The sequence below is a fragment of the Lepisosteus platostomus genome, chromosome 9 (genome assembly GCF_059453375.1).
Source record: "Lepisosteus platostomus isolate fLepPlt1 chromosome 9, fLepPlt1.hap1, whole genome shotgun sequence".
NCBI lineage: Eukaryota > Metazoa > Chordata > Actinopteri > Semionotiformes > Lepisosteidae > Lepisosteus > Lepisosteus platostomus.
This window is the reverse complement of record NC_142619.1, coordinates 17,265,942-17,287,559: the sequence shown is the minus strand read 5'-3', so window position 1 is coordinate 17,287,559 and position 21,618 is coordinate 17,265,942. Positions and strand designations below refer to the sequence as shown.

The 21,618-nt window shown below is 34.9% G+C and overlaps 1 protein-coding gene across 3 annotated transcripts in view; it reads right to left on the bottom strand.

The window, feature by feature from the left end:
• tspan11 (tetraspanin 11) overlaps positions 1 to 21,618 on the bottom strand; it is a 102,604-nt gene that overhangs the window by 3,498 nt on the left and 77,488 nt on the right. For 2 of the 3 annotated variants that reach the window (XM_088647004.1, XM_088647005.1), the window contains exons 7-8: positions 20,955 to 21,041; positions 1,527 to 1,607 (exon numbers count right to left, since the gene is read on the bottom strand). In XM_088647004.1, coding sequence (XP_088503130.1) covers positions 1,530 to 1,607; positions 20,955 to 21,041 — 165 coding nt within the window. In that variant the 3' untranslated portion in view covers positions 1,527 to 1,529. The remainder of the gene's footprint in view (positions 1 to 1,526; positions 1,608 to 20,954; positions 21,042 to 21,618) is intronic. The other variant, XM_088647006.1, reaches the window with a different exon arrangement.

Here is a 21,618-nt window from a genome sequence, read left to right as displayed (position 1 = left end):
AATTTAATTTATTTAAATTATGTTTCACGAAACAAATAGGTACCAATCAATATATTTTTCTTTTGATCTCTAATATATAATCAATTGAAATTCTTAAATATGTCTGCAGACAACATTTTTATATTGCATGTGGTATAATAGCCAGCAGTAAGTTTTATAAAATTATTTTTACTATTTTACACTTTGACGCTTTTCCTACATAATAATCCAGTAATGTAGTGAGAGAAAGGTCTATGAGGAAACCACCTTCTTGGTTCGAAACCTTAAATAGATCCTAGACTATTAATTTAGAAAGACGAGGCATAACTGAGTGAGTCTTTAGCACTTAGAAGGAGTGAAAGGAATTATCGGAATAGGCTCTACATGGAATTAATCACTCCTCTGGGATTTATTTATGAAGAGGCTTTAAAACGAGCCGGGAAGAAGGATTTTTAATCTGTGTTTAAGCTCCAACCTGGAACAAGAGAGTGAGAACTCTAGTGGAGAGTTCTTACCAGCATTGGGCTGGCCTATAGACCTGTGGGATTCATAGGGTAGCTTAAAGAACATACAGCGTAGGCTGTATTGAGAGGTATAACATTTCCTGGACAAATAAGCAAGCTTTAAAGCAATTAAGATCTTTTTATACATATACACAACTTACTCCACACATTAAAAGGAAAAAAACAAACAAACAAACAAAAAAAGATAAGTGACATAAACATTTAGGTTAAAAGATTCAACAATATTCTATAAAATAACAACAAACCAAAGCAGCAAATTCTTATCTTCTACAACCCACTGTGCTCTTCCATAATTTTATCTGGTTCCTCTTTTTTCTGTTTGTTACCGCCCCCATTTATGAGCATTATGAGACTAAATCTGACACAATGCAAGAGATGGCCTGTGGGTGAGAAAGAAGAGCTCTTGTATTTCATGATGAACATTACTTATAAACAGTGACAATGAAGAACAGGACTTGATTTATGTAAACCACCTGAAAGTCACAAATCAAATTAATCACTTTAATGGCATCTCTGTAAATGGATTTGTCAACAGGACTTCATAATCATCATGCTGTATGAACTTAACCGCGAGCACCACTGAGAACACTGGCAGATGAAACAGATGGCAGCTTGGTAGGATGCTTTCAAATCATGTGATCTCCAGATCAGCATGAGACTGATCACTTTATGAAATAATATAACTGCAGAAGGAATCGGTGCTCAGAGCTACAGTACAGTACACTGTAAGCATCTGCTGGTTAGGAGCGACAGGAGCGATGTAAAATTACTGCTTTCTCAGCCATGCATCAGTCAGCGTGCAGTGGAAGCAGATGCAGCTTCAGCATGACTCTTTCAGCGTGTCCCCCACAGCCCACTAGGTGTTCCATTAGAATCCAGCGGCAAAGCTTGCATTAGCCACAGTAAGCAACAGCACAGCTGCAATGGAGCTCAGAAGCATGACATACACCATGCACCCGCCCCCACTCCAGTTTCCCAACCTGCCATTATCACTGCAGAAAGTAGATTAAAACAGAAGCTAACCAATCACATGTCAGAGAACTCTTCTTCCTCTTCTTTATAGAGCAGATAGATAAAAGCGGCAGTCAGGACTGCACCAGCCAGCTAGCACAAGACGAGTGAAACAAGGTTAGTTAAAGGTAACAGACAAGGTGCACTTCTGTTGTTGAGAAAAAACACTGACATAATAGAAAGCCTAACAGTTCTCATTAATAACCACTCTGTGGGTTTATAATGGTCTTTAAAACACTATGCTTGAAAGATCTACCATCACCCACAGAAGTACTGCAATAAGGCATATTTCTCTGCATGTCCAGTAGGACCTTAGATGTGGGGTCTGTACCTCTACTGAAAGAAAAACACTGGGAAAAGAGAAATAGGAACCTCAATGTAAAATTATAACAGTACAGACACCATAATATCATCAATAACATTCAGAAAGAAGGACTGTTTTCCCTTAGCCCCTATATTAATATGCATCTCATCTGATTCATTTTTTTTCTACATTACAGACATTTATGTTAATAACATACCATTCCACCTAGGCGGATTGATTTATATCATGCTATAATTTAATGCTCTTCTTTAGATGGTTGAGGCTCAAGGCTTTTGGCAATCTTGGGCTGTGCTTTGCAACTTTACACATTAATTAACAAAATGTTATGCTACAAATGCAGGCTTGCCTAAATAAAAACCAGAGCAGCTAATTTAACAGATCAGCTAGTTACCAAGTGCCTCAAGTGTTTGTGATTTATAATGAAAATGTTTGCAATGACACTCAAAACTATAATTAGTTATTTTGGAACTGGCAGATAAAGCAATTAACATGCTAAACTGTGCGTTGAGGGTGCTCTGTTGTATAATCTACTCTAGGACATGTACATACAAGTGGATAGCAGACCCATAATTGGGCTGTTTGGAAAATGAATCTTTGGATAACAGTTAATTAGTGTAATGAAAACAGCTTCAATTTAAACAAACTGCATAAAATAATTCACACTACACAAGGAAAGACCTGATTCAAGCATTTTTGTTCTTGTTTTTGATGCAGCAGTTCACATAAACAGCTTCTACACTTGGATTGTAAGCAACATACCTGTACTAGTGCTTATACTTAATTTTTTTAATTCCTTTATTAAGCAGGTATTTGGAGTTTTTGTAATTGAACTTACCTATTGCAAAATACATAAATAAAAACACACATCTTTTTCCATTGATATTACATTGCAAACACATTTTCTTTACCATCTTTTGCTTTATATGTTGAATGTCTTATAACACAATAGGAAATAGCTAGCCAAAAAGACAACATGTCCCTATGTTGGGATACTACTGTAATTAATTATTGAAACACTCAGCTGAACACAGATACTGCTTGAACTTTTCATTCAAATGTAATTTTCTAAGTGAACTCCTGTCAAACTAAGAATATACAATACATTACAAGTTCAACATTGACAAAAATTTCACTAGTACCTACAGTACTTCTACAACTGATTCCAGTACTTCTTTTAAGAGTTTGGCAAGATTTTGACTCCCTGCAATTTCTAAGTAAAGCTACTCCATTTAACCAAAACATTTATTATAATGTTTATTTATAATCTACAAAAATACTATCATTCTAATTTATAATATGTCCGTATTTTCAATGCAGTTTGAAATGGATTCATACAGTATTTAAGTCAAATGATTTACAACACAACCTTACTAAACCAAAATCAGTATCAAAAGGAGATGCACAGAACTTAAAAAAAACGTTTGCCTTTGCCTGTGATCTCATTCTCTTGCAACAGTCAAGGTCAATTGTCAGTATCACAGTCAGTAATGAATGTTCAGTTAATTAAAAAGATGCTAAAAATACTTTTTCAATTTCTAAAATAAATGTACTTTATTTTCTAAAAAACAGAGTAATATGTTTCCTTTGATGCTCAGTATACTTTCAAAAAGCAGAATTGCCAAACCGTTTCTTTACATACCCTTAATTTAGAATGAGCTGTTCTTAAGTCACCTCAGAACTACAACCCTCTTGCTTTGCACATGCGAGATTAAGGCAATATACATGTGTTCTCTGAAAACTGTCAGCCCTTCTACTTCCTCCTCATGTGAGCCCCCCACAACACCAACTACAGAGCTGGGAGAGCTGAAGTTAATCTTAAACACTGACATATACTAATGTATTTTTGCACCATCTACTGAAAAGCTGTAACAGTGTAACATACCTGAAGCACCTCATCCACAAGTAGTGGTCAATCTGTGGTCTTATTTTGGACTCAAGGTTGGTGGAAGAATTATTTGGGCAATTCCACTGATGAATTTGGCCAAATGGAATCAATTAAATCGAGATTCTACAATCCTATCTTATAGTACATGTATTCCTTCCAATTTTGAGTCAACTGGTAGTTCTGTGTGGGGCATGCCAGTAAAAGGAGCAGAGTTTTTAATGAACCTCAAACAAAATAAACAGCTTGAACCAGGAAACCTGAAATACAGCAAATACGACTACCACAATGGCTCACAATTAAAAATGAGAGACAAGCATACAGTACAAGAACATGGCACAACCAAAAAGCCAGCCCTGGTCTCTAGTTAAAAGCAGGGCAATTGTGAGATGGGAAATAAAGGTTCTGTGAACAATGACTCTTCATTGTGTAAAGTTTACATTCAAACAAATTTAGTAAGAGTTAACTACATATTGAAATATACTGCTAATAAGAATTACAAAAATACAGGAAATGGTCACAGAGATGTGATCCTTTGAAAAGTAGCCTGAGAAGGAATCAAAAGGACTATGATTGTGACATTGTTTTAAAACCACTTGAAGTAACCTTGATGGTAAGTGTACTCCTTAAATGAATAGTTGGCTATTGAGTGCAGTTAGATTGTATTTATTTGACCTTTTCTTTAGAAAACTCTTTGGTAATGACTACTTATCCCAGCAAGCCAGTGCAATGGCCTGCAGTAGTCAAGATCAATTACATAATAAAGAAACTAATTTCGATATCTTTATTATATTCCCATAAGAGCTTAAGCTCTGAACCTAATTTAAAATACTTAGTAAATAGTTTCACAGTGAAAAAACTGCTAGGTGAACCGTCCTTGTGTAGCGTCCAGAGACTCACTCAAAACATACTGATTGTGGTTTCAATTCATTTTGTCTACAGTACAAAGCCTCAACACACCTCATTGAGCCAACATCTAGAAACACTGGGGTTTAGTAAATCAGTTATTGAATCCGCTCATTGTCACTGCCATATATCCTGTTGTCTCTTTCTAATATACAGTATGTTAAGGACAAACATTGGACTCTCTTACCAATCTCTCAGATGATTACTATATTCATTTTAAAGTACTACCTATGATGTTTTCTGTTACCATGGAGTATCACACTTCAGTACACAAACATTTCAGGAACCTGGTTTTCATTAATTCTTTGCACAAGCCAGGATCTTACTGATCATTAAAATGCTACTCAAATTTCTGAATGCTGCAACACCATCTATAAATAGTAGTTTAAGAGATTATCTCTATGGTTCAATGACACAGCTTGTGTCTGCTCTACTTTAATTTGTTTAATGAAAGTTAAAACACTTATGGAAAATTATCAAATTGCATTTCAGACTTAACATCTTGTTTTTGTATTTTCACTCTAATAAAATATTATATTTACTGTATATATTTATTCATATTTATATTAAAATATATTTTAATATATTTTAGCAGAAAACTAATTTTCTATTTCAATATTGTCCTGTTATCTTACATTATTATTATTTTTCTATTTTGTTATGTGGTTTGAGGCACTTTATAAAGATGCTATATAAAGTGATTTGTCATGGGTCAGGTTACAGACAATTTTTGAATTACAAGAGCCTAAGGGAAGTCTTAACCTGAATGGTTTTATTGAACTTTTTTCCTGTTCTTGACAGGTTTAAAGGTAATGAGTACCAGTTAAAACTGGAAAAAAACAGTTCAATGTATTACAAAACCTTTTAATTGATTTAACCTTTTCCAGAATATATCAAAGATCATGGGAAAGCATCTGCTAACAACCTAAAATTGGATAATTGCACAAGTAATGAAGACTAATTTATTCAGTTTATTTACAATTTGATTCAATACTATTGACTGAGATGAAGATCGTGCCGTTTACCTTTTAATTTATATTTCTTTTCTAACAAATGAAGTGCCCATTTTTGAAAGTACAGTTTTTTGCAGGGTGATTTAGGTGCCTCTGTCCTATGGCTTGAAATAGAAAAATCTAAAAAGACAAGAAACAAAGAAAAGGGTACTATGGTACAACTGTGTTTTTTTATTTTAAAAGTGTTGATTTAAAATATTTTCAAAAACAAATTCTGAAATATAAATTTGGTTCAACATACAGAGTTCAGATACAGCCCCTTTTGGTCCTACAGTCTGTATGTATATTAATTCTGCAAAAGTAAGCTGTACTCTGTTGTACTCTGACTCTTGGGTAGATCTCAGCTGTCACAGAGAAACGCACTGTGCTGAATCTTTTGGATCACAAACATTTTAGCACTACTTTTCAAATAGTTTTCAAAATTCTGTTAAAGGAATGTGAAATGTAATGTTTTTACTGAGTCTACATAGCTTAAGTTCTGAAAGTAGACTGAACACAGTTACAACACTGCAAGAAATGTCGTGCAAGTAAAAACTCACAAGGTAAGTTTAAGCAAGGTCGTTTTACTTTTAGGTTAAGTGACAAGGATTAAGAATGTCTGTATTAATAAAATAAAGTGTTATTTCTCCTAGATTTTAATTTCTCAAAAAGGGAAAACACTCAGAAGAACACCTTTTTGATAATTTAACCAGTTAACCACTGTATATATTTGTATATATATAAAAAGATAAAACAGAATCAGAGAGAATAAAAAACGTAGATCAAACAGAGGATCACAGAGGTCTGGATCTGTGAATCCAACAGTACTGCACAGCATGAAACTGAAATGTAATACAAAATACATCAGTAACAACTATTTAAAATGGGACTTTTGTTCTGTAACTAAGTATGCAGAGTCATAAGCTGAATGTTGTTGAAACTTAATCATACATTCAAAATAAAACATATTTATGGGTTTATATCTACATTTAATTTTTGCTTTTAATTAAATGTAATAATAAAACTATTAAATGTCTATATTTATTAAAGCTGCTATTGAGTACCCAAATAAAATGCCATCATTTCTACTGTATAAAGTTTAATCCTGTCTGAAATGATAAAATGAAAGATAGGATCAATACTATTATTACAAAGACATTATTTTTAACAAGTAATCATCAAGACAGACTATTGTGGATGGAAATGTGATTAAAAGAAAATTGACAATTTTAACTGAATACTGAGGATTTGAAAACTCGTCCAAGACATGCTGGTCTACAGAACTTTAGTACAATAGCTTTATCCATACACAAAACTACTGGTTTCCTTTTCACTGCTGGAAAGAGCAGCTAAAAAAACAAAGGACTTTAAGAGACAGATTTTGCTTCAATTGACTGCAAAGATCTAAGGAACAAAATGACTTTCTTTAGAAAATGTGCAATAAAAGGCACAGCTTTTCAGAAAAGCTCTCTGTATGACCAAAATTAACAACAGCAGCTTTCTATGGAAATTATGGACTAGTGCACTGACAGATTAATTCCATTTCTCCTTTGAGTAAGGCTGCAAATGAGAAAAGGCTATTCAGCTCATCTTGTTCACTGCATAGCTAGTTGCAATACTGATCCACAACGCAATCAAGGTACTGTATTTCTTAAAGGACACAATACAGTCAGGTCAAAAATGTAGCTTAGACATGTTCTAGTCCCACATCTGTCCAGAACACCTGCACACATGATTTCCATTTGTGTTACTAAGGTCCTAGTGCCACTGTTGATATAATAGATGAACCTGGGACTGCCTTTGCTGATAAAGTTAAGGATTTTAACTTTCTTGCTACACCTCATCTCTAGATATTATATTATATAAGAGGCAAATAAATATAAAAAATAAAAGGAACAGATTATGATATAGAAATATATCATTGCTCCAGAATTAAAATATGTAATATTGTTTTATAATATATATTTCTCATATTTAATAAAACAATGGTGGAGACTCAATTTAGCAGACTATGACCCTGAACACACCAGACCAACCCACCTAAATTGAAGCAAAGGGAAATAAGACAGAAACATCCAACAGTGAGCACAGGCTCTGTTTTAGTCAATATATGAACTTGGTTTTGCTGGTCTCCTATACTTTTCAGTTACTGATGTGACATTTTGTTTAATTATATTCAGCTGTAGCCACGAACAAAATTAAATTATTCATGCCTCATTACTTTAGAACAGAAAATATACATTGGTAAAACCTGTCTATTCTTGCATGTCTTTTTTGAGAAATATTAAGTATACTGATTTTGGATATATATAATAAATATATCTTGTGTAATTATATAAAAGGTTTGTTATTTAATTATAAACTCTGCTAATCACCAAGATCCAGGAGCAGTCCAGATTACAATTGCATGAGGCTTCTATTGTCTTCCTTATACATTTTAATACACACTACTCCCCTCTCTGAGACTGGAAAGCTTGTAATTCATTTTGACTTTCACATTTATTCACATTTCCTTTTTTTTATCAAGCAACAACTATTCTCTCAAACCAACAAAAATAATTGTAAGTGATTTGAGATGAAAATGTCATAAACATTAGCATTAATATCCCTAATAATTACCATAGTTACCAGTCAGCCTTCTGTCTATTAATATAGCTTAGTGCTGATTACAGTTAAGCATTTAGAAGGCGGATATTGTTTTCCAATGGACAATTTCCTTAAGGTATGACTAAGAATAGTCGGAAATACAGTTATAAGAGAATTATCACCGTAAGCCTGACCCCTATAACTGACAATAAATGCAAAATGAATTATCAAGGCCAAATAAGTTACCACCTGTTTGTTACCTGTTGTTGTTCGCTGTCAGGTTTTCATTAGTCTTTATAAAAGGCCTTAGTGCACAATATTTGCCTTTCATAGTAGTACTGCTGCTGCTGTATGGATGACGCCAATAAAAAGACTGAGGTGGCACTGCCATCTAGTGATGGGAAAAACGCTAGGTATAAACAGATTTAGTTTTTGAACAGTGTGTGCCATGCAAGTAGATCGTTATAGCCTCGCAAGCCTCCTTTCTCATGGGCAGCATCAAACCTCTCAGTGGGAGTTACACAAACAAGTCAGTGATAGACAACCCAGAACAGAATTAATTTACAGTAAGTAATAGTAATAGCAAGAAATAATCCTTGCAGCAGACTACAGCAATAATCTCCTGTAAAATGGTCCACCTCTTCTTCTTTGCCTTGATGACATCTTTCCTTACTCTTGAGCACATACCATGAGTACATGCTGGGAGTAAAAAGGTGCTTTGGGAGTTCAAGCCAAACAAAATTATGATGATTTATTGTCGCCCCAATGTTGTTTGTTTTTGCTTGCCAGTGGGTCTATACTGTACATCCTGACTGTATTGGAAAAATCTTTTGCAGGCAGTGCAGACTATACTAATTTGAACTGTCAGAGCTACGGACTGCTCATTCAGAGATTCCTCAGAGATTGCTGAGGGAGGAGTTTACTCTTCTCAGGATTAAATGACAATTTTCATGTATGCCTCATTAAAGCTGTTGATGATTGTCTGAATAGCCACACTACAGCAAAATCATCATACTGGAGTTCAGTGACTGAAGCTTAGATGGTCTTTGTTCTGTAAAAGACTTGCCTTGTCATTTCTTCCTTGTCTGCTCTGTAACATACGAGTAATGATTCTCAGTAAAGGATCAACTGCATGCTCCTTTGAGGTCTGCATCATTGATCCAACATTGTTTTTAACACTGCTTATCATTGATACTTAAACCGACCACCCCCAAGCTTCTAGCTGAAGTGGAACTAATTTTCTGAAAAGAAGGTTAAATATTAGTAACTAGCACATTCCAGTGCATGATCAGCATTTCAAATGATACATTTCCTACCACGATGACTGATGAAGATACTGAAATCACATTGATCGTCTTTAAAAAGATGCTTAATTGGATCGTACAAAGGGAAAAATAATTTTAGCATCTGATTATAAGTCAATATAGACATCAAAGAAATTGGTAATGCAAACCATTGTATTTTGACTACAGCATGTTTGTGTTAGTACTGATTAGCTGTAGGTCTCTTTGTCCTGGCACTTATTTTACTGCAAATACGCCTGCATAAATAAATAAATTTCTGTCCGAGACAAAAACAACTGAAGCAAACTAAGTGCAGACTGCTACTATTTTCTGAAGGCAAGAAACTTGTTTCGTTTTTTCAATTGTTTCAAAAGATTCCATTTTACAACTGTTTCAATCTTGATCCACTACAGGTCCATAGTTGATACCATCTCTCTTGTACTACACACTGCTTTGGCTCATCTAGAAAACATAAACACCTAAGACAGATTACTATTAATAGATTATATTTCAGTTTTTAATACCATAATCCCATCCAAGTTAGTCAAGCTCTCGGACGTGGGCCTTAGTACTTCTCTCTGTAAGTGAATCCAGGATCTCCTGATGGGCAGACCTCAATTTATGAGAATATATAACATCTCCTCCACTCTGATCCTCAGTCCTCAGATTTACTCCCTTTTCACCCACGATTATGTGGCTAAATACAGCTCCAATTCCATCTTTAAATTTGTGATGACGACACCACCATTGTAGGTTTGATCATAAATAATGATGAAACAAAATACAGAAAAGAGGTTAAGGACCTGGTGGTATAGTGCCAGGACAACAACCTCTCCCTCAACATCAGCAAAACTAAGGAGCTTGGTCATGCCTTCAGGAATCAACTCCTCACACTGATGTAGGGAGGAGGTCATGCCTCTGTCTATATCAATGGGGCTGCTTTGGAAATGGTCAGCAGTTTCAAGTTCCTGGGTATTCACATCACCAACAACCCGACTTGGTCCCATCACATAGACAAAGTAATCACCAGAGAACACCAGAGCCTCTACTTCGTCAGGAGACTCAGGAGATTTGGTGTGTCTTCACACTCACAAATTTCTACAGATGCACTATAGAAAGCATTCTTAGTGGATGCATTACAGTTTGGTTTGACAAACTGCTCAGCTCGTGAAGGTAAACAAAAGGTGGTGGACACAGCTGAGGCCATCTGGTACAGAACACTCTTCCATCCAGATCATCTTCACCACATGCTGCCTCAGAACGGCAAATAATGTAATCAAAGACCAAAACCACCATCGAAATGCATTTTTCTCTCTTCTTTCTTCTGGCAGAAGGTGTATAAAAGCCCTGATTTTTAGGTTCAAAGAAAGCTTCTACCCCACAGCCATAAGACTCCTAAGCTCCCCCCTTAATTCCTCCCCTACTCACAACCCTCTGTCAATGATTTTGAAGGCTTTTGAATGAAGGCTGTCAAAGGCTTTCTGGAAATACACAAATGTGAGATGTAAGGATGCAGTCCACTCTATGGTCTGATGGACAATGATATGCAGCGTAGCAATATGATTGATTTTATTTAAGCTGTGTGCCAAGAACTAAAACTCAAGATGTAAAATAAATTGAGCAGTAAGGATAAAGTTAAAAAAAGAGCATAGATCTTTTTACTAATTTCAATTACTCCACTAGACAGAAGAATTCATTATATAACATCAGGCAAGAATTCCTAATGATCTTTAGTTTCAACATCAATAAAAAATCATTTTATTCATTAAAAGTCTTTAAACTTCAATTAAATGATTTAACTGTCAAATCCTTGTGGAGCTAAATTAATTAACCCCCCTGACACCATCTGCTTAGTACTGGAAGATACATTCCTAGAGCAATACAGTATGAGAACTGATACACTGTGGACCCATGAAATGTGTGGTCCTGTGTACTGAAATTTAGAATAACACAATGAATATGAATTACACTGCTACTTGTTTCTGACTTCTTTTACAAATTAGGCTGATCCCTAAAATATCTATTGCAATCTAATATAACATATTAGTACTCGTGTGTTGTATTTGAGAGGGTGTCCTATAAATATGAAAGCAGAAAAAAAGGTAAAAATCCTGTCAATAAATAATGGACCAAACAAGTGTGATGTTGGTATAACAAGGAGATGCAAACATACAGTATACTGCTCTTCCAGTTCAGGAGCAACCTCAGTGACTTAGCCACCATTGGTCTCACTGAAATCACATGTTTTTTCTATGATTTCTATGAAATCACATGTATGTTTTTCTATGAGCACAAAGGATATTCACGATCAATAAAATTCTTTATTGAATGCTTTGTAATTATATTATCAAAAAAGAGAAAATAGAAGAAGAACAGAAAAGGCTACTTTTCATGTAGTAACACAGGCACTGAATGTCTAATCAGTCCCTTAAGCATAATTTATAGGTCATTCTGATAATTAATTCCTAATGACCAAGCAACTCATTCAAGAGTAAAAATCAAAGTTAAAACAAAGGGAAGTTCTTTCGTTGTAGAGTAAATGGGATATGGCCAGCAGCCATATCACCCTGCAACTCACAACTGGCAACCCACTGAAGCTAAGCAGGTGTGAGCCTGGTCAGTACCTGGATGGGAGACCTCCTGGGAAAGACTAAGGTTGCTGCTGGAAGAGGTGTTAGTGGGGCCAGCAGGGGGCGCTCACCCTGTGGTCCATGTGGGTCCTAATGCCCCAGTATAGTGATGGGGACACTATACTGTAAACAGGCGCCGTCCTTCGGATGAGACGTAAAACCGAGGTCCTGACTCTCTGTGGTCATTAAAAATCCCAGGGCGCTTCTCGAAAAGAGTAGGGGTGTACCCCGGTGTCCTGGCCAAATTTCCAATTGGCCCTTACTAATCATGGCCTCCTAATAATCCCCCTCTATGAATTGGCTACATTACTCTGCTCTCCTCCCCACTGATAGCTGATGTGTGGTGAGCGTTCTGGCGCACTATGGCTGCCGTCGCATCATCCAGGTGGATGCTGCACATTGGTGGTGGTGGAGGGGAGTCCCCATTACCTGTAAAGCGCTTTGAGTGGAGTGTCCAGAAAAGCGCTATATAAGTGTAAGCAATTATTATTATTATTATTATTATTTTGCAGCTCTGTGAAGCTGCCCCTCTACAAACAGCACAAACACACCACATTTGTTTTGTTTCATGCGTCATTTTTTAATTACATACAGTATACCAAATTATAAGCAATTGTGCATAAATAGTTAATAGAAAATAAATAATTTTAATATAGGATTTGAATGTTAAAATATATTTTACATAATGTCTTTAACACATATTGTATTTAAAAGCAAATAAACACATAAAAAAGCCAGTAGAGGCCTAAATGAATTTCAGAGAATGACACATATAATAAGTTGCACTGGAGCTAATACAAGTCTGCACCATATAAAGTTTTTTTTAAGGAAACCACATATTCACTACAACAACTCCACAATAATTGTGACAAAATGTTTTGGATTTATAAATGCTGTTTTAGTGTGTTTCTCCGTGATTTCAATTGTCAAGTTTTCATTCAGTGTTTTCTATTCATATAATTTAACTTCAAAATGTCCATTTCATGTTACTTGCAAGCAATGATAACATCAGTTATTTTCTCTTATTTGTTGTTTATCATATACTGTATAATCTTTCTTTTCAGTATAATGGAAAATGAAACACAGGTAGGTTATAGAAAAAACAAATATGTATACTAATATGACATTTTTATTAATTTTAATATTAAATATTAAATTAATATAGTAATAAAGTTAGCAATAACATGGATGAACCTTCATAGTGTAGACCTACTGTAGCAAACATGATACCATGGGGCTGTTTCACAAAGCAGGAATTCTCAGTTGGATATAAAAATAGTTTACTGTGAAAATAATCTCTTGCCACAACATCAAAAGTTTATGCTACACAGCAGCATCCTGGTGTGGTGAAAGGCTATTTTCCAGAACACTTTTTAAAATGTTTTTTGAAAAAACATTTTGGTTTTGGAAGCAGCACCATGCTGCCCAACTCTTTATTTATTTTTTATTTTGGTTCAAATTTTGTGTAAATGATTAAATTGCATATTCATCATTTCTTAACATTTAATTTAATATGCAACATTTTTAGAACTACATTAAAATATACCAACCAATATATTGGTATTAGAAAATACCGTACAGGGAAAAGAGAGAATGTCATCTCAAGGTTATAACAACACCTCAGTGTGTTTCTACTAAGAATCAAAACAGTGTAAAGCAGAGCAAATCAGCACCTTTAAAATTTTATAATATTTCTGAACATAAGTACTGACATATACAGGTACTGACATTTACAAAATTTGTCTGTACAATTCTACACAGTTGCTATATGTTCCTGTGTCACTTTTAAGAAAAATAATGCAATATCTAAAAAAAACTATTGTGTAGGCCTGTGCCAAATTTGTTCTATAACTTTTCAATATAATGTACATTAAGAAGCTGATATTTTAAACATGGTATTTTTTCTGTAAATGGGTTAATTTAATGACAAATGCCTGCGTCACCCTGGGAATGTGAACTGTACCATTCAATAATATATTAATAATTATTAATATATTATTATATTAATGGAGTTCCTGTTCTAGTGTGTTAGCTGGTGGTCTTATGTTTGTTTGTTCCAAAATTTACCTAAAGTAACAGTATTCCGTTTAAAAATAATTGGATTAATCAATTGATATTTCCCCTATACTATTTAATATATTCTAACCTAAATCACAATGTTAAGTAGCATTTAAAAAAAAAGTTCAGGTGGGTAGCTGCGTCAGCATGCGTAGGCTGCAAAGGAACAAGTAATAGGTTTATTCCATGCTGAAAAAAAGAAGAAAGAGAACACAACGTTTCGGCCGTGGAGCCTTCTTAAGGTGTCATATATTTAAAAAAATATATTTGACCACATTAACTCTGAATTTTCCCTGATTACTAGAGTAGGTCTACGAAGAATTGTACTTCAGCCTGTATGGCTGCTCCCACATTACCTAACAAAATAATCCATTCTGTAACAGGTACAGTAACCAAAGAACCAAATTACAGTTTGTCTAGCACTGATTTTGCTAAAGCTATGCTTTTCATGTAGTTTAAAATGTTCTGCATGTCTAGAACTGATAACACAAAAAAATCATTTTACTTATGGCAAGTGTTTAGTTAACTTGGAGCTGGAGGAAAAAATATGTGAATTGGAGGAACGTGTATGGCTTCTCGGGTAAATTAAAAAAAAAATTGGCTTGATTCAGTCTGTCTAAGTCCCACTTCTCCTCCTTGCCCTCCTGCAGTCAAGAACTTGGCAGCCTCCACATCCAAGCTGGATGATCACTGGGTCTCAGTTAAAACGGGCTCTAGAAGATCAAATACTAGAGCTTCCACCCACCAATTCTCCATTCAGACTTCAAACAGGCTCGAACTTCTTAGTTCTTGTCAGTGCAGTATATGATTCCATAGCTGGACATGAAGATTGTTAAGATCCTGGTGGCCAGAGTTTTTGACATAGGGGCTAAGCTAGATGAATAGCCACATAATAAAATTCCAGCACTGACTGTCCACTCTGGCACTAGTAATATATAATATACACAATCAGAGATGTTAAGGAGCAACTTTATCTCACTGTGCACAAAAGCACAAAAACTACGTCAGTAATTATCTCTGGCCCTCTGTCTCAATTGCAGAGAGAGGATGAATCCTTTAGAAAGCTGTTCTCTCTGAACAGTTCGCTGACAACCTGGTGTGCATGAGTTTTTAAAATTGACTTCATTAACTACCGGGGCTGTTTCTGGGAAAGGGCTGCTTTTTATAGGAGACAGGTTGCGTTTTAACTGGCGGGATGCTTTTATGCTTTCAGAGAATGCTGCTAGATGTCTGAATACTTGACTAAAAAGAGCACTGCAGATTCAGTTTTACAATGGAGTCTGTGTATCTCCCAGATTATTGATCCATGGCTTTAAAGCACTCTTTCAGGGCATGTGACGAAAACAGAGAAATCTTTTCAAATTTTAGCTCAAATTCTAGTTATCCCATTAAAACATTTCCTGGCAATTTAAAATAAAGACATATTTAATGGAACACAGACATCTCGAACTGCAGCTTTGCCATCTGCCACTAGGTGTGCCTTACTTAATATTAGCTCCCTGACCAGTAAAGCAGTTTTAAAAAATGATAATTGGTACCAATATAGAAATTCTTGTACTCACTGAAACATGGATAATACCATGGATATTATACCATTAGGAGGCCTCCACAAATGGATTTTTCTGTCTTCCTAAGAACTGAATATTGGGTTGGGGGGGAAGGCCTAGCCACTGTTTTTATACATAGATTTTTCTTTGGCTATGTCACGATGGATCCCCATCCTTTGACTCACATTCTTTTTAGCTAAAATGCCAAAATTCACTTCAACTCATAGCTGTTTTTAGACCCCTATTTAAATTTTATGGCAGAATTTAATGAGTTTCTAAGTTAGCTCTTAATTATGATTAAATTCTTAATGCTTATGATTTTAAACTTACCATAAACATTTCTACAACATCCAGATTGACATAGAAAGCCACCCCTTTGACAAGAATGTCCTTTCTGCCCTGGAGACTATAGGTTTTCTAATGATCTACACTCTCATACACTCAATCTCTTTAAAAACACACTTGCTACTGCTGAATTTACTCACTCAAACTTGCTGGATTTGCAAAAAAATAATCCTCACTTTCTATTCAACACCATAGCTAATCTTACTGATAAAAGATCAGATGCACTAATAAATATGACTTCATATATTAGTTACTGTATAATGACTTTATGGACTTCAATTTTTAATTGAAAAACTACAAGAACTACAAAACAAACAGTAACAAGTACTACACCCAGCATGAGAAATGCTATCTTGTCCACAATGCATGCTAGAAAGAATTAATTGGATTAACTGACAAAACCAAAGTAACAATATGTATCTTATTACATACTACATATAATACATACAGTGAAGTCCATAAGTATTTGGACAGTGACACGATTTTTGCTGTTTTGGCTCTATCGTCCAGCACATTGGATTTGAAATAAAACATTGTTTTTTTTTTAAATAAAACAATGACTATGAGGTTCAAGTGCAGAATGTCCGCTTTAATTCCAGGGTATTTACGTGTATATTGGGTGAACCATATAGGAATCACAGCCCTTTTTATACATAGTCCTCCCATTTTAGGGGACCAAAAGTAATAACTGTGTTGTTCCAGGGGTATGAACACCACTTTTGGGTACAGAGCAGATGTTTCTACAGTGGCTGATGCACCCTGACAGTCTGTTTGAGAAACCTTTTGCTATATTTCTAACTAGTTTCCACTCTCACACAAACTCTCTTCCTTAAGTGGTACTACTACTTGCCCCCCTGATCAAGGCAACTAGGACACAAGGCATAAACTCATGGGTTTCTCAGCTCACTCCATTTGAGTTTGTCTACTCTCAATACTCTCCACTTCGATGGAGCCTGGATCAGGCCTTGATTTTTTAATGTGCTTGGTTTCACAAAAGTAAGGAATTTCATAGAGCGACTATAAACTAATCAAAAACACTTCAGTTGTTTATATTGACATTTGCCATTATATCGTTGATGTATGCACTGTTCAAACCATTTTCCTATTTTAAAGATCATTTGTAAAACAGTGGTGTGAATAATTGCATTTAGAAGGCAGTCTACAAGAGTGGCAGTTATTTGTCAGTTGATGTACAGTGTGGATATCTGGGAATTTAACTTCACAAAATTCTTTAACATGTATAGCTGTCTGGAAATGTAATTTTTTTGTCCATTTATGCAGCTCACGTGCCAAATTAAAAACTATTTTGAATAATGCATACCTCAACAATTTACAGTAACAACAAATTTACAATATTAACAATTTATATATATTAATCTAAATATAGTGCCGAATCCACCAAAGTGAGCATTTGTATGAACTACAATGAAACTTACAGTAGGCAACTATAATGTCATTCAAAAAAGCTGAAAACATATTTAATTGGGCCTGTTTTCAATGTTTTTATTTACTTTTATATACAATGCTTTTAAATCTACTATGTATAATATATTTTTATAAAATAAAATTGTTTTCTAATTAGTCTTTGTACACAATTACTAATAATTCTACGTACTGTATGTAATTTAAAAAGATCATTCTGTTAGTGTCATACAATATTGTGACATACTATATTTCATTTGGAGTGGTAGCATTGTGGTCACAACATCCTATCTCAACAATATTATCATTAGATTATATAGAAATTGTTTGCTGCTGTTATGCATACAGTATGCTTAGCACAGGAAAGCATTAAAATACAGTATGAATAGTACAGAAAAGCACTAGTGGGTGAATAAATTTTTAATTTTATTATCAAAATAAGATTTGTCTGACAACAACTCGCAGCTGCAGTACTTTATGGATTCACTGCACCACCTGGCAGTTTTAGAGAGTAGTGTTGTCCTGTATCATTTTATTATTTAAAAAAAATTAAAAAGTGATGACACCCAAGCATACATGATACCTCGCACATTGTAGATGACTGCATTTATACCACAAACGCAAGAGAGTTGTTATTATACTGTTAACTGATTAGTCAATCTTTAATTCACATTTATGAATCCAACTCACATGTTCAAAATCTTGATTATAACTCAAGATAAACTAACTGAAGTAAACATGAGAAGTCACTATGAAGTGCTGTAATAGACAATCTATCAAATTAACCACAATCAATTCTTCAAGAAGTGTTACTCATTATTAACATTATTTGCATGTTTCTCAGTAAAACAAATGTTTTAAGCACCTATCCTCTATTGTACATAAACAAAGAACCTCACCATCTTGATTAAGGCACATAAGGTGCAGGGACCAAAAAGGGGCCTGTTCTCCAATGCGGGTGTTACCTCATGTATTACACAAATAGTCACTCTAGGTTTCTCTTGGTCTCCCAGCTGTTCTGTCTTCTTTCTTCTCTACTTTTAAACTTCATTACTTCCAACCACAGACGTTCCAGCAAATCCCTCCTTTCTTCCTGCGGAACCTTGTCACTGTCTGTGCTTCTGGCTGTCCTATCTCTGCTGGCACATATGGCTTCAGCTTTTATCTTTCCGGTCCCTGTTTCTTCTGGCACCTGCACCTAGTCTGCATTATCAATACAGTACATATGTCCTGAAGAGGACTCAGACTACAGATGTCCGTTCTTCACTCCTGCTGCCCCAGCTGGTGTCCTGCTGGATTTAGTGTAGGTTTCTGATGATTTTTTTAAACTTATTCTCATAGTTTTCACTGTTGAAGTTATCTGCGCCTATTGAATGTGTTTATGTGATTCCACTTATTCTGCACTGACAAACCTCTCTGATTAATTGTTCTGAGGGGTACAATGACCATGTCCATAGGCCCCAACTCCATTTTCATTTACAATCATAGAGTTAGATTTACCTGCATCTCTTGATTGCTATGCCTTTCCTTTGGACTTATACATAAGGGTGAATGGTAATAATGTAATACTTGATTAGTAAAGTAATCTTGCATTTAGGTTTTGCAATGGCCTGTGTGGGGGTCTGTTTGGTTTGGGGATTTCTGATTTTTCTGCCCATATCACCAAGCCTTAGATCTCAACCTGAATTGGTTAAAGACAAATACTCTCTCTTTAGTGTAGTCAGATCATATTGGGATATGCCAGTGTTAAATGTGCCAGTCTTGTTAAATATTACTGGCAAACTGACATACTTAGTTCTTCAGTGGTGTTCCAACATTTGCATTAAAGAAACATGAAAGAAATAATGATATTTTTTCTAAAAATGATATACAAAAAGCTAAAAGCTAAACAGGTGAAAAGCCACCCCTTTCATAAATCCGTCACTGGTGTTATATTCTCCACTGATATACAGTAAGTTAAGATCAAAGCGAGTTTTGTGTTCTATTTCTGTTTTGTCAGATACTAATATCATAAAATATATATTTTGTATGCACATATATTAATTGTATTATATATATATGCATCCAAGTTACTGCAAAGTACATTAATTCCCAAGAACATTTTTTTGTTTTTTTCAAAGATACACTCTGCAAACTTTTTTTTAAGAACCCGGATGCACTGCAGATTCACTACCATCCAGTTAAACCATAATGGAACTGAAGACTGAAAGAGAAAAAGGAAAAATCACACCCATTTCAGCTTTCATGCACCTGTATCTAATGTGTATTTGCGTTCCTTTCTGGCAGCATTTCTAATGACACCGAGCTCCAATATTTAGGCAGACACATTCTATTTCCCGAAGGTCCGCATGAGTAAGCCTGTCATGCATGCCATTTATTTTTAATGTAGCAGTAAGCTTTTAAATTTAAATAAATGTTACGCTGCTATTGTACAACAGAATACATAGAGCTATGACAGCACATTTCAGCACACTGTTCAACCCAGTACGATGCAGCCCACTATACAGAATATACGTAACAATCAATAAAAGTGCTGCAACACGAACATCCAATTACTGAATAGTTTATTTACAGAAAGAAGATCAATGTCTATTTTGACGTGAAGGTCAAACTAGAATTTGCAGAGCCCCTCTGTAGGATATCTATCCTTGAATTTCAATTCAAGGATTTAATTGAATGTCCTTCATTCTATCACAGTGGAATAGATTGGATCTGATTGGAAACATATGGTGAGAAACAAGTTTAAATTGCAAAAACAAACAACCATTTAAGGGTATTCAGTGTAGACTAAAAATGAGTGGCTCCATTCCAGGAAATCCAGGAAAGAGAATCCAACTAGATTTGTAGGAAAGATTCATATTTTTGTTTTCCTGTTCTTATGTTTTAATAGATTAGGACTTCCTGCTGCCTGCTTAGATTCTTGAAACATTTTATCCACCTACTTTTCTGCAGTTTTTTATTTTCCCTTTTCAGATATGGAAAGAAAGTAACAAACTGTTATACTGTTGCAATAAAGAAACCTGAAGAATGAAAGAAATAATGAAAATATATCTAAAAATGATACACAAAAAGCTTAATGCATTTTGTTTTGAAGGACTGTGTCCTATAACAAGAGAAAAAATTCCGCACTTAATTTCATTTCACAATATAACTTTGTAATATACACACTATATATTATATGTAACAAACGTTGTGATATAATATAACAAAATTATGATGATATACTGTAAACACATATCATCCACCTTAGGTCAGCAGAGGTGAATAAACAGGACATACAGTAAGTGACTGAATTTCAAAAAGATTACATCTGATTTATTTAGGCCAGAAACAAAAACAAAAAAAAAATAATATTCAGGGTTATACATTCAAAATGTAACTGTAAAGCAGTATGAAATACAAAGGTTGTCTTAAATCAGTTTTAAATATATAATCCTATACATTCACTTAATGAATTACCTTACCTGGAGACAAGCCACTCCAATTCCCACTGCGCCTATAATAAGGAGATGATCTGCAAGAAACTGTTCCAACTTGGTGATACAGCCTCCCTACAAAAAAAACCAAAAACTGTCCTTCTTACTGGGCCAAAGACTTTTTTGGGGTTTATTCAATAGATTTCACATTTTTACAAATGCTCATTTAATTTTCATTATGTAAACGATATGTTGCATACAGTAGGTACAGATTATCTTAAATCAAAAGTGGCCGAAAATACCAACATACTGTATGTGTCAATATATTCAGTTTCAAAACATAAGCTACAGCAAAATCTGGCAGCTGCTGTTGATCAATATAGCCAAACACAACTAATACATTCATAAACAGCAATATCAGCATCACACACAATGGCAAAAACAGGAGACTTACTGATCAGGTGTCTAGAGAGCACAACTGTTTATCTAAGCCCAGGTTTGAACAACTTGGCTTGGATAGAGGGTACAAAAACTGTGTTCTCTGTCAGATAGGACCATTATGCACGATACATAACGCTACTACTCAAAGTGTGAGTTCGTGTTAAGGTAACTGGGACTCTCAGAGGTTTAACCACAAATTAAAATGGTTCTTATACAGTAGCTGAAAGTGAAGTATGAGGGAGATGAAAATATAGAGGGAATCTCAAGAAAC